Consider the following 14,742-nt stretch of genomic DNA (forward strand, 5'->3'; position numbering starts at 1 on the left):
CAGTATTTCTTCACTCCATTTGATCTTACAACTCATACAGGTACCGGCTTTCTCAATTTTCTTCCTCGTACAATTAATTTTAAAAAAATGCATGACTATCCTCCAAAACTTGAAACAAACATTTAATTCAGCCCAACACTCATAGAATGAAAAAAAAACCCACCCCAAACCAAAAAAATAAAAAGCTCCAAAGAAAAAAAAAAAGAAAATTGGCAGGGGTAAATTATAATATTGCAGTAGGCTAATTTTTACATATGTATGTTGTCAAAACACTAGCCTGGAATGAGTAACTTTAAAAGAGACAAAGGTCAAACTGCTTACAACAAAAATACGGTATTCACCTCTGCTTTTCTCCTAGATTAGGAAAACAACATTTGTCTCATAGCTGCTTATTTTCTAATTTACGAATTTGATCTTGTGTTACCCTGTAACCACAACTGAAGTGGAATTAGGTAAACTCCCTAAGTAATACACCATGAAATATACAGTATAAGCATATATCTGGTCTGATGCTCAACTCTGACCTTAGCACTAATTCCATGGGAAAGAGAAGATTCATCCTCCATATGGACCCGGTCCTGTTCTACCCTGCAGAAAGACAATTTTGGTTAAAATCAAGATACTATGTTCACGGTGACAAAATTTCTAGAATTTACTCTTTTTTTTTTTTTTAAAACACTGAACCAAAACATGATGACAAACTACATGCTGTCATTTGAAAATGAAAAAGATCAAAGGACAGGACAAACTACTTGACATCTGGGCAGTACAATGAGAGTCTTTGGACTGCTGTTCTCCCACTGATAAAGCTAATTCTTAGCCCAAACTTGACTTTTTGATTGTGTACTAAAATTTTAATTACAGGGGTAACTGAAATGGGAAAGGAAAAATTGCTTAACGCTTAAATGTTTAGGTCCTTTTTGCTTTCTAAAATAATTAATTTAAAACTTGGCTGATACAGATGCTGAATACGAAAATTTTTCTAAACCTGAACAAAGTCGACCCAAAGGGCAGTATATACAGAATATCCTCTTTCCAATCTAATGCCTTCAAATACTCTCACCTCAGCTCCATTCTCAAAAGTTAAATGGACTCTAAGGCCCCCACAAGCCAGATATGCAGTTGTGATTCTCTTTGCCACTGTTTGTTACACTGCATGTTTACAGCACAACAGCAAAATTAGATATTGTGCAATCCCAGGATCCAAAAATCCCACACCAAAAAAAGCAGGGTGGTGCAGGTGGCTACAGCATGCACCACCTGAAGCCAGAGCCTGGCTGCCTAGAGCCATGCTCTGGCTGCTGGTTAGATTCCTTGCACCTGGATCTGGAGCCCTGGGAAGCCTCTAGGGGCCCAGGTAAGGCTGCTGGGGCCAGCCCAGGTGCTGATCCCAGCCTCCTCTATTCTACCCGGGGGCAATTTGCCACGCACCACGGCACGCGTGCCGGGCCATGTCCAGGGACAACTAGCAGCGGCACACAGACTTACCCTCAGATACCATTTTTACACAGCTATTTTTCAGGAAAATATTGCATTGCAAAGAGAGCATTTAGGTAACTTTCTGCTAAACATACATATCTCTATTCAAAGTTTATACAATGTCTAATTCCACAGGTGATGACACACATAATGAAGTATGTATAGAATCTAATAATTAAACCAAAGCAAAGAAATGATACCTTTTATTCTTTTCCCAAAACTAAATTCAAATTACACAATTACTATAGTTCAACGGTATCATTTATGCCTATATTTAAGCATAAATATAACAACAGGACAAAATTCTATATTTGAAAAGTGAATGAATTATGACTGCACTGGAAATTATAGCTTTGAATTCCTTGATTTTTTGCATTTAACATTTCAAACACAGTAAATTAAACTTGTGTGTCAAGTGTTAATGTGTCTATTGTGATTTTTATCCGTTTTCATTTTCCCCATAGAGTACTCCATTATTTCTACTTTGCTATTGTGTCATCTTCCAGCCCATTTTTATTCACTCAGAACAATGAAGATAAATAAAAGCAGTTGCTTTCATACATCTGATGTCTCACTGTGGATATGAATATCACCTAATGTAATGGGGCATAATCTCTCTTTAGGGCTTTTGGCCACTACACAGCTTAAACAAATAATATGTTACTGTGTCAAAAGTTGAAGGGACCCCAGGCCCAGGGACCCCAGCCCAGCCAGGTCCACCCAACCTCCCTCACAGAGCATGGAGGCCTGCCCCCCCCCCTTGGGAATGTGAGCACCTCCCCCCGCTGGAGCCCAGGGCACCAATAAATCTTAATCTGCCACTGCTGATGGCACTGGCTGGGCACAAGGGTGTTTCAGTGTGAGGGCTGCCTCCTGGCAGCCACACTGTCATAAATCATAGAAAAGAATGGCTGGAAGGGACCTCCAGAGGTCATCTAGTCCAACCCCCTGCCTGAGGCAGGATCATCCCTATCCAAACCACTCTATATAACCCATAATCTAAACTCTACATAAGATTACTCTCAAATCTGACACAAAACAGACCTAACACCCCAACCTGCCATAGGCAAAGCAGGAGAACCAAGGGAGCCATGGCAACCAATGTCCCACTTCTATGAATTGTTACCAATGTACGCTCAAGGCTTCTGCTACAGAGGAAGGCAAAAATCCCCACAAACGGTACCAATCTGACCATAGGGTAAAATTCCTTCCTGACCCCAAAAATGGCAATTGGTCTGACCCTGAGTAGAGGGGCAAGATGCTCTAGCCAGGAACCTCTCTGGCTTTGATCCCAGCAGCACTGGCACACCTCATTCAAAGTTCCTCTGTTCCTGCTGTGGAGCTAGAGTGGCTGTGGAAGAAACTAAGAACAAGAATTTAAAATTTCTCAATGTTTGGAACACTTTTTTTGTCCCTTCAATTCTGCAGGCTGCAGAGAAATATCACTTCTGTGGTACAAAAGTTAGGAACAGAAAGGATAAAATGGCTAAAAATTGAGAAAGGTGTTGAATAAGCATAAGGGTTTCATAAAGTGAACAGTATGTGTGGGCACAAGAAACTGAAATGGTGAGGTAGGTTGTTCATACTCAACGGCTGTGTCTTGCAGGAGACACTGACTGCGCAGTAGCTCATTCCTACTGCGCAATCACATCATGTGGCACGAAGCGTGATGTGATGCTACTGCGCAGTAGGAATGTGCTACTGTGCAGTCAGTGTCACCAAAAAGCCATTTTGGGACACTACTGCTCAGTAACACCGGTTACTGGGCAGTCACTTAGTGTTTGTGTATGCAAGTACTAAATGACTATGCAGTCAGCATCTTGTGTAAACGTAGTCAATGACTCATTGTTTCTCCTAGCCCCATCCTAATGACTTGTCCTCACATCTGCTGGACCCTCTCTGCTGGGTCTTGATATTATTTACCAATGAATACCAAGTTGAAAAAATTAAGGACTTTCAAAATGTAAATATAAAATTGGAAAAAAGTTTTTGTAGATGTTTTCCATCCTTCAATACCTTTAGTAGATATCAAATCACTAAGGAGCTATAGATTTCCATCTACCCAACATTGGGGGATTAAAAAGTAAGACATATTTGAGATCCAAGAAGTGTGAAGCAACATAATACTGAATGTATAAATACAGAGACTGTTGAAAACAGTAATACTGTTTGTACTAAATTAGAGGTCTGTTTGAGCAAGCAGATTAGTGAAATTTCCAGGTCAATATCCTATGCTTATACCTTTTTGCTTGTGCAAATAAAACTTAGAAAATTTCAATTACAATATTATCATAACTTCTGTCTGAGTGTTTGAAGGGATTGAAGACAGTCAAGTAGTGATGACTGATAATAGTGGTAATTGATGCAAGAATATTTTTCATAGACAGGAAAGGATTTGGGGGGACAATGATGCAGTGATCTTCACGTAATCAGTAGTTTATTTTATCAGTAAGAAACAAGATTATAATAATTCCAGTAATCTTGTTTTGTTCTATTAATATTTTACAAGTGTAAGACTGTCTTTTTAGAAAATACTCTAATAATATTGTTCTTACCCAGTACTAGTAAATGTGCCATTGAAAGAAAGTCCTTGTTTATTTTTATGTGGTTGGTCCCAGGGAATTTTCAAAAGCCAAATTTGAGAACTAAGGTTTTGCCTGAATTGTTGCTAGTCAAATTCAAAGTATCAACTTCCTCATTACCCTGTAACCAACCTTCCAAATAAATAGAACTATAATATTATTATTGGGGCAGTCCAATTTTGTTTAGTGACTGTTGGTAAGCACTGGGTTGCAACGCAATTCAAAATCTATCAAATTAAATTCATAGAATCATAAAAAATTAGGGTTGGAAGGTACTTCAGGAGGTCATCCAGTCCAACCCCTGCTCAAAGCAGGACCACCAACTAGATCATCCCAGCCAACGCTTTGTCTGCCCACGTCTTAAAAATCTCCAAGGATGGAGATTCCACAACCTTTCTAGATAGCCCATTCTAGTGCTTTTACTACCCTCCCAGTGAAAAATGTTATACTCACATCCTACTTAAACCTCCCTTGCTGCAATTTGAGACCATTGCTTCTTATTCTGTCATCTGCCACCACTGAGAACAGTTGAGCTCTATCCTCTCTAGTAGTTGAAGGCTGTTATTAAATCCCCTCTCAGTCTTCTTCTTCTCTACACTAAATGAGCACTTATACACCTGGGACGCCTGCTCCAACGTGCTGCATTTCCAGCACGTCAGAGCACACTCAATTAATCGAGTCTGCTGGAAAACAAACTGCTGTGCTCTGGCAGCCACACGTGTATCAGTGGTACAGAATGCCTCCGCACTGAGAAAATGGTGGTGGCGCACATTTAATGTGCTTTAGTTCAAAGTGCACCACTGCCATTTTCTCAGCACAGAGGTACACTGCGCTGCTGATACACATGATGCATGGGAGCTTTTAATGCAGCTCACTTATTAAAAATTCCAGTGCCATGTAAAAATGCCAATAAGCTCAGTTCACTCAGCCTCTCCTCATAAGTCATATGCCCCCATCCTTCACTATTTTTGTTGCCCTCCATTAGCCTTCTTGGCAACAAGGGCACACACACTGTTGACTCATATTCTGTTTATTATCCACTGTAACCCCCAGGTCCTTCTCTGCAGAGCTGCTGCTTAGTCAGTCAGTCTCAGTCTGTAGTGGTACATGGGACTGTTCTGCCCTAAATGCAGGACTTTGGACTTGTCCTTATTAAACCTCAAGAGATTTCTTTTTTGTCCAATCCTCCAATTTATCTAGGCCACTCTGAATCCTAGCCTTACCCTCTAGTATCTGCTACTCCCCACAGCTTGGTGTCATCTGCAAACTTGCTGAGGGTGCACTTCATCACATCTTCCATGTCATTGATGAAAATATTGAACAAAACCAGCCCTGGGACTAACCCCTAGGACATTTGACTTGATCCTGGCTGCCAACTAGACATCAAGCCATTGACTACTACCCTCTGAGCCCTGTGCTTCAGGGAGTTTTGTAGCTACCTTACAGTCCATTCATCCAACCTGGACTTCATTGGTTTGCTTGTGAGACTGTTGTGGGAGACAGTATCAAAAGCCTTGCTGAAGTCAAGGTATATCACATCCACTGGTCTCCCTGCATTCACAGAATCAGTCCTCATGATATGTTGGTCAAGCATGACTTGTCCTTGGTGAATCCATGCTAACTGTTCCTAATCATATCCTGGTTTTCTCCAATTTTAAAAAATCTCCAATTTTCAGATATAAAAAACACCCCAAAATCCACATTTTTCCGTGATGTTTCAATTTAATCACAGAAAAATATGGATTATGTGTTACTTTAAAAAAAAAATCCCCAATTTTCAGATTAAAAATCAGAGAAAACGAGGATCCCTGCTAATCACCTTCTTCTCCAAGTGCTTAGAAATGGATTCCTTGAAAACCTGCTCCATAATTTTTCTGGGGACTGAGGTGAGGCTGACTGCTCTATAGATTCCTGGATCTTCCTTCTTCCCTTTCTTAAACATGGGCACTATATTTGCCCTTTTCCAATCATTTGGGACCTCTCCTGATCACCAAAGATGATGGCCAGAAGCTCTGCAGTCATTTCAGCCAACTCCCTCAGCACCCTTGCGTGCATCCCATCTGGCCCTATGGACTTGTACATGTTCATCTTTTCTAAATTTTCCCAAACCTGTTCTTTCACCACTGTTGGCTGCTCACCTCCTCCCCAAACTGTGCTGCCAGGTTCAGTAGTTTGGGAGCTGACCTTACCTGTGAAGACTGAGGTGAAGGGCATTGAGTACTTCAGCCTTTTTTGCATCCTCCATCACAAGGTTGCCTCCCCCGTTCAGTAAGGGACCCACACTTTTCCTAATCCTCCTTTTGCTACCAACATACTTGTAGAAACCCTTCTTGTTACCCTTCATATCCCTTATTAGCTGTAACCCCAACTGTGCTTTGGCCTTCCTGACTTCATCCCTGCATGCACGAGCACTATTCTTATATTCCTCCCTAGTTGTTTGTCTAAGTTTCTACTTCTTATAAGCTTCCTTTTTTTGATTTAGTTTACTGAAGACTTCCCTGCTAAGCCAAGCTGGTCTTCTGACATACTTGCTAGTCTTCCTGCACATTGGGATGGTTTGTTCCTGCACCCTCAGTAAGGTTTCTTAAAGTACAGCCAGCTCTCCTGGACTCCTTTCCCCTCGGTCTGGCTGCCCAGGGGATACTGCCCACGAGTTCCCTAAGCAAGTTGAAGTCTGCTTTTTTGAAGGGTCCTTACTCTGCTGCTCTCTATCCTTCCTTTCCTCAGGATCCTGAAGTCAGTCATCTCATCATCACTGCTGCCCAAGTTGCCATCTACTACACTATACTCCCCACCAATTCTTCCCTGTTTGTGAGCAGTAGGTCAAAAAGAGCATGGCTCCTAGTTGGCTGCTCCAGCACTTGCACCAGGAAGTTGTCTACAACACTCTCCAAACATTTCTGGTATTGCCTGTGCACTGCTGTATTGCCCTCCCAGAAGATGTCAGGGTGATTGAAGTCTCCCATGAGAACCAGGGCCTGTGACAGGGAAACTTCTAGCTGTTTGAAGAAAGCCTCATCCACCACTTTCTCCTGGTCTGGTGGTCTACAGCAGACCAACTCTCACCATGACATCACCCTTGTTGTTCTCTCTTCTGACTAACTCAGAGACTTTTGACAGGCCTATCTTCAGCTTCATAGTGTAGCTTTGAGCAATTGTACAGCTTTTTTTTTTTTTTTACATAAAGTGCAACTCTTTTTCCTTTTCTCTGCCTGTTTATATCCTCCATGATCATGCATACTATCCCGCCAAGTCTCTGTTATTCCAATCATATCATAGTTCCATGACTGCAAGGACTTCCAATTCTTTCTCAGGCTCTGTGCATTCGTGTACAGCAGGGGTGTCCAACCTTTTTGAATGTGGGGCTGGATAATGAACTTTTTTATCACCCAGTGGGCCCATGAGCCATATTCAAAGACCTTACAGGAAGTGGTATCATATCAGGAAGTGATGTCACATGACCTTTGACACCAGTGAAGTTGCAGGAAGTGACAATGAAATGGGTCTAACTGGTTCAAAACTCTCCCTCTATAACATCCACCTCTGCCACTGTTCGGGACAGGATACTGAGCTAGATGGACCATGGGGCTGACCAAGCATGGCACTTTTTATGCTCTTACGCTCAGAAGCTCTTATGTTCTTTGGCTGAGCTTCCAAACTGTGGCTGAGATTTGCAAAAAGGGGTAGATAGGCATGTTACAAAGTTCTCATAAAAGATTTGGAGCCCTCTAAATCCCATTCATTTTAATAGAACTTGGCCTTTCGACTCAGCTTTGAAAATCTCAGACCAAGGTCCCAACCAAATAAGTCAAAATATACTTTGCATTTCTATGCAGTGCATCTATGTGGGGCTCTTCAAGCATTTTACAAACATGAAATGAACCTCAGGATGAGCCCAGCCGAAGCAGCAGGAGCTCAACTACACTCTCCCCATCCCTGTGCCAGTCACTCCCGAGCAGCACATGGCTCTGCCGCCACTTCTGCTGGTTGGTGCTGACCCGGGCAGGTCTGTCCCATCGTGCTGGCTTCCCATGTGCTACTGGGAATGGGAGGAGCCCAGCCAGGTTGGCACTCGCCAGCAGCAGAGCCATGTGCCACTCAGGACTGACCAGTGCAGGCAGGATGAAAATGCAGCTCAGCCGCTGTCGCTCCGGCCGGGCTTGCCCATCCCGAGTGGCAGATGGCTCTACCGCCGCTTCTGCTGGCTGGTGCAGACCCGGCTGGGTCCGTCCCATCTGGAGCAGCATGCGGCTGAAGCCAGGTTCCCACGAGCTGCTGGGGATGGGAGGAGCCCAGCCAGGTCTGCACTGGCCAGCAGAAGTGGCAGCGGAGCTGTGTGCTGCTTGGGACGGACGAGCCTGGCCGGAGCAGCAGGGGCTGAGCTGCATTTTCCCCCTACCTGCGTCGGTCAGTCCCAAGCGGCACATGGCTCCACCGCCACTTCTGCTGGCTGGCTTCTCCCGTCCCCAGCAGCACATGGGAAGCCAGCTTCAGTTGCGTGCTGCTCCAGATGGGACAGACCCACCTGGCTTAGAACCAACCATCAGAAGTGGCAGCAGAGCCGTGTGCCACTCGGGACAGACTGGCACAGGTAGGAGGAAAGTGCAGCTCAGCTCCTGCTGTTCTGGCTGGGCTCATCCTGTCCTGAAAGGCACACGACTACTCCTCTTCCCACACGCACTGCGTCGGCAACGTCAAGTTGACATAGTGCATGTGGGAACCCTGTCCCTTCCCCAGCCCTTCAGCAGCCATTAGGAAGCTGCTAAGGGGTTGGGGGAGGGACAAGGGGTCGAAACAAAAGTAAACAGTGTTTACTTTCGTTTCCTGTCGCAGCACCACTGGCCTCAGAAAACAGCTTGGCGGGCCGCGTGGTGGCCTGCAGGCCGCATGTTGGACAAGCCTGGTGTACAGGTACCTGAGGTAACTAGTGGATTGCTCTAATTTCTCAAGAAGAATGAGAGCCCCTCCCCTGCTGCCCCCTTCTGCTTGCTCCTCCTCCAGGTCCACCACTTCCCCACTTACCTCAGGCCTTTGGTCTCCATCCCCCAGTGAACCAAGTTTAAAGCCTGATTCTTTCTTTTTCAAACTACCTGTCATCATCTCCCTTAGCTAGGTCCTTATCCACCTGATTTCCTGAACTAATCCTTATCTTCTCTAATTTAACTGATAATTATCCATGTCTTACCATATCAAATGTTTTCATTAAAGTTTAAGTAGATGACATCTAATATGTTTTCTTTGTTTAGAAAATCAAATTAAATTTGCCAGAGTCAAACTTTTGGTATATTTAAACTGTATTTTATACTGTAACTCGCATTTACTTCTGTATCTTTATTCTTTCCTACAAAATTTGTTATAAAGCCTAGAATATTAAAGCGGTTAGACTAATGGATTTCTTGTTACCCAGAGTACTTTTTCCCTTCACAAGTACTTAGGGCCAGACACAGCCATGGGTGAACCGGGTGGCCACCTGATGCCTAAAAAAGGGGTCCTAAAGAAGGCCCAGAAGTGGTAATTTTAAAATTATTATTATTATCATCTCTGGCAAAGCGTGGCTCAATATTAAACGTTTGCCCGGGGCTGCCAGGAGTCTGGGTATGGTGCTGCAAATACTGCTTTAGTTATTCTCAAATCATATGATACCAGCCTTAATGAGTGTTGGAGCCACCACCATGTGTCCTGGGTTGGAGCCAGAGCTGACACTGCCACTACTGCTGCTGTGTGTTCTGGCTCAGAGCCTGAGCTATGTTGCCAACACTCCTTCCTCATGCCATGGCTGGATCCTGCCCCACAATCCAGATTCAGCCCAGGGCACAAGGCTAGTCTGACACCCCTGCTCTGCATGATCTAACTTGACTTTTAGCAATTCTGGTTTTGCTACTGCATTTCTTGATCTCTGAGCAGTGTTGCCACATTTGAAAACTACAAATACTGAATTATAACCTCAAAATTATTGTCCTTAATGAAACATTATTGTACAACACAAATATTAAGAATATGACATACTTTTTCATCTTTACAAATATTTAAATCATTTCCCTCACTATTAGCTTTGAACTTTCACATTATAGTTACATTCCACTTGGGAACTGCTGTCCTCTGCTGCTACATGTTTACCTTTAGAACAGGGGTACACAAACCCTAGCACACGTGCCAGAACATGACACACAGAGGCATTTTGCTTGGCACTCACACCTTGGAGAAGGGGCTGGGGTTGCATGGCCACAACAAGGGGGCTCCTGGTGGCTTCTCTGGCATCCGCCCCTGACACATCAACATCTTACAAAATCGAGGTTGCAGGTGTTTTTGGTACTGCCTAAAAATGTTGCTAATCCCTGCTTTACAAGCAATGTAAAGTGTGGAACATACCTCAAAATTAGTCCATGCACTTGAGGTTCAATACAAAGACCTTTTAAGGATGAATAAACAGAAAAACTGATCTAATATAAAATTTTTCTTCTGCAAGACTCTTTGGATGTTTCTGAATTAGCTTACATTTAGGCATTTTCAGAACAATCTATTTTATATTGTACATGGGTCAAATTTACTATTCAAATGCAATCATTATTCTAATCAAACTGCCCCCCTGACATAGCATTCTTTGTGGATCAGCCTTTTCTGCTTTTTGTTTATTTCAAATATCCTTTTAAAAGGTGCTTATTCATCCAGTTACTCTGGAGTTCTTCAATACAAAAGTTTGCTCCTTTTCCTCCCCTTTGATAAGCAACTTTGGGTGTAGACAGAAGTGCTGCTCCCAGCTGTAACTCAGAACAATTTTTGCAAAGCCTCTGGAGCTGCACTGTTACCTCAGACCAAAAAGAAGTTCACTGGTGGTTCCAGGGGAGAGGGGAATCTAGCTATGGGCTGGGAGCCTGCAGCCAGGTTCCCATAGCAATGACGGGGGCTCTTTGCCAATGCTCACTGTTTTCAGAATGGGAGGAGGGAAAGGCAGTGGAGGGAGCTCATTCTTGAGGCTCCTCAACTGGTGCTGAAAGGTGGGGTGCATGAATTGGAACCCCCCCCACCTTAAGGGTGCTCCAATACATCTGCCTCACACTTGGAGAGGGGTGAAACCCCCACAGACTGAACTTCCTCTGCTCTCTTTCCCCTCTTCCATTCTGAAAACAGCAACAGGCTGAGAGTTCAGCAGACTCAAGTTACAAACGATGCTAAAATCTGATACCTTGTGCAATGAGGGGTCACATTTTCACCCGATCCACTTTTGAAGCTGTCTGCAGCCGTGCACTTGTGTTTGGTCACAGCTATAAACTGCTTTCTGTGACTAGACTGAGTGAAAATTGTCACTTCTGTTTGCACTCTTTAGCAACTCTGATTTAAAGAACTTCCTTCTGCGTCCCTGAGCATCTCAGTCCATTTGACTTAGCTATCTAGCTCTTTAGGGAAGCCGTTTTCAACTTCTTTAGCATAAGGACACCTCTCCCCAACTGTCCCACAGTGCCTTTATTTCTGGGAGGCACAGAGGCATGAGGGCACCAGACTGGGAAGGGCTGCAGGATAAACTGGCTCTCCTATTCACATTAGGCTTATCAGAGAACCCTAAAGAGACCATATGTACTCCACAGTCCTTTCTGGTCTGGCTCTGTATGAGGCACAAGGGGCACGTCTTTTCATGGCTGTGGATGCAGCAGTAGCACCCCTGAGGGGTTTTATGGCACTTTTGCTGAGAACCACTGCTTTAGGCAACAGGCAGATAAAACATTATACTAAATTATAAAGGGAAAGGGGATCTTGCCACATATCGATTGCTTTACAGTTTTTCTATTTTGTGAAACAGTTAAGTTTCTGTGGCTTAGCTTCTGCTGACTTCAGGAAAAAACAGACACATAAAACAACTGTCAAGGAGCAGCTCATACACTGTAATTCTCCCCAACTTTAACTCAGTGTAACTTCGTTCCCTTACCTATACCTGTGGTTCTCAAACTTTTTAAAACTCAAGATACCCCTTATTAGATGCAAGGCACTCCTCTTGATGACAGAAAATAATAGAGCATTTTTTTCTGTTACATCAGAAAGATTACAATAGGCCATAATGTTTTTAACACTCTGGATTTCTATTTGAAATCTCTGGGTTTATTTTCTGAATCACATAGGTGCCTGCACACTAAACAGTGCTAATTGCATGGCACCCCATGGCAAGCTGAAAATGATCTTACCCTGTGGCATCAGAGTGCCACAGAAGCCTGGCTGAGAATCTCAGGTCTATTTCCTGAGTTTCAACCCTAGGGATCTAGAGCCAACTTTCAGCAATTTCATTGTAAAATTTCATCTACAAAGTGCACATCCACCCTGCCTCCAATATCTATAGTGATTTTGGCCCCACCAGGTATCATGGATAAAAATAAAAGAATAAACCTTTTATTCTTCTCATTCCTTTACTCTCATATCACATCAGTGTCATGCAATGCTACATTACCACACCTGTCTATTTCTTTCTTGAACAGTGTGTAATCAGCAGCATCTTTCCAGTCCTGCTTGCTGTTCAATATTTCCATTGTCTTTATCTCTATCTTTACACCTTGAACCAGTAGTTCAAGTTCTTCCATTTGGCAATCTAGGCTTCTTGCAAAATCATCCAAACATTTCATCTCTTTGTTACTGACTTGAACTAACTGAATTGCCTGACTGCTGTTCTCATTCATCTCAGTACTCCCCGGCCCTCCTAAACTAGCCGCTTCCTAACCCCTAGTATTCCTTTACCTACTGCCATATCCTCATTTACCCCATTTCCCTCTTCCTGTGCACTGAAACCGAGTGTGGAAATGAAGCTGAGAATATTCTTAATAATGTAACTCCCAGGTGGGCCCCCAAAGAAACCCCGTGTATAGAAATGGGGGCCTTCACTTTGCTCAACAGCAAGGCTTCATGTTAGGCTGCAATGGGTGGGTGACATCCTCCAGTAACAGACAAGCCTGGCACAAGGTGCAAGAAGGGGCAGCGCTGCCTGATGCTTCCGTGACAGAGACACCCTGGGAAGAGCTGGCAGCACAATGAGGGAATTTTTATTTATTTATTTATTTTTTATGACAAAACCTTGTGTACATGCAGCCAGGACCCAGTGAGAGAGATCTGCTCTAGCTCAGGACTGCGGGGGGGAGAGGGGAAGCAGTTTACGGGGGAGGTGCCCGCCCATCTGGTCAGGGGAGGAGCAGCGGGGAGTACTCCCCTAGGAAGCTGCAGGAAGGGCTGGCCCAGGAGCTGCACAAAGAGACGAGGCCCAACAGGGCAGGCTGGCGGCGGTGGCAGCAGCCCCTCGTACTGAGGCGCGCGCTGCAGCCATTGCTTTCTCCGCCCTGGCCCCCCTCCCCCCGCCGTGGCGCAGCCGCGCGGCCCGAGCCAACGTTCCTGTCACTAAAGTTCCGCGCAGCACTGCAGCCGTTAACGGCCGCCCTGAGGCAGGGGAGGATCCCCGCAGGGCTCTCTCCCCGTTGTATGGGGAAGGGGGCAGATGGCGCCAGCAACACCCTCCGGCCGACATGGCTTACCTTCCCGGCGGCGGCGGCGGCGGCGGCGCCTCCCTCCAATGAGAAAAGGGAAGATGCAACTCCGCTCACGCGCCTCCTCAGCCGCGAGGGGCGGGGGGATGAGCGCCTCCCACGGCACCACCTCCCACCCGAGCTGCGGCGCAGGCTTTTAAGCCATCTGCCTTTGCTAGGCGTCTCGGACCCGGGGGTGTTCGGGGGGCATCGCCGTGACTCAGCGCTTGCCCTGGACACAGATTTCCCGCCCCCTGCGCTGAGCAGACCCGCTCTTTTCCCCGCTGTCATCTCCCCCCAGCCAAAGCCTGTTTGAGTCTGCTGAGCTCCAAGCTTGTCTCAGGTGTGGGCACTACCCCCAGGCCATTCCCCATCTTGCTTCCCCCCACGCCCCCTGCCTCCTGAAGGACGTAGGCGCCAATGCAACAGGTGTGACTAAGACCGGAAGGGCCACATGGTCCAAGGCACCTTAAAATGTTGAGGGTTTTTTTCGTCTGAATAGGATGCTTAGAAAGAAAAGTGAGGGGAAGCCAGTGGCTTATGAGTCAAGTAATTCCCAGGATTGAAAAAAAACAGTGGCTTTCCAAATAGGATAGTGGACAACCCTCTTGTTTTTATGGGATGGGAAATTGGGGGGTTTCCTATATACCTACTGAAGTTGGGGGTTCCTCCCAGCCTTCTGTGGGGGCACCTCAAAGCCCCATGTGAATTCTTGGGGCAGGGGGGAGTTGCAAGGCATTTAAGGTAGCTCTCTGTTGTACCTGTTTCCTCTCCCCCCAGACTTAGTACATGGAGGTTGTCTGTTGTCAGCAGAGACTGGGGGGAGTGCCACACCCCTTGTCATCTGGGGCTCAACTTGTCCATACTCGCCTCAGCCCCTGCTAGAGCGGCCCTAGGAGCAGCTGACACCAGCTGCCTGCACCAGGGCAAGGCACAGCCCAGGAGCAGAGGTGAGGGGACAGGCGGAGCCCAGGCAGGGGAGACAAACAGAGAAAGGTGCAGCCCAGCAGTGCTGGGCACTCCCAAGGCCACTGCAGTTGGGGCTGAGTTGAGTGCCACACTGGTCCCTCTGCTTTGCTGCCTTGTGCAGCCCTGGGAGCAGCAGCCCTCCTCCTCCCCTTCCCTAGTCCCAGCCTCACTCACTCTCTCCTCCCTCACCACCATGGGAATCTATCCCTATTTGTTAC

General features: G+C 45.5%; 1 protein-coding gene across 2 annotated transcripts in view; it reads right to left on the minus strand.

The window, feature by feature from the left end:
• LOC149875009 (RCC1 and BTB domain-containing protein 2) overlaps positions 1-13,879 on the minus strand; it is a 71,718-nt gene extending 57,839 nt beyond the window's left edge. Inside the window, exons 1-2 of one of the 2 annotated variants that reach the window (XM_090025978.1) lie at positions 13,565-13,872; positions 525-588 (exon numbers count right to left, since the gene is read on the minus strand). In XM_090025978.1, coding sequence (XP_089882104.1) covers positions 525-566 — 42 coding nt within the window. In that variant the 5' untranslated portion in view covers positions 567-588; positions 13,565-13,872. Of the gene's footprint in view, positions 1-524; positions 589-13,564 lie in introns of both variants that reach the window. The other variant, XM_090025984.1, reaches the window with a different exon arrangement.
• Between the last annotated feature and the right edge of the window lie 863 nt (positions 13,880-14,742).

Source organism: Crocodylus siamensis, chromosome 1 (genome assembly GCF_052110815.1).
Source record: "Crocodylus siamensis isolate JL-2025a chromosome 1, ASM5211081v1, whole genome shotgun sequence".
In the NCBI taxonomy this organism is placed as follows: domain Eukaryota; kingdom Metazoa; phylum Chordata; order Crocodylia; family Crocodylidae; genus Crocodylus; species Crocodylus siamensis.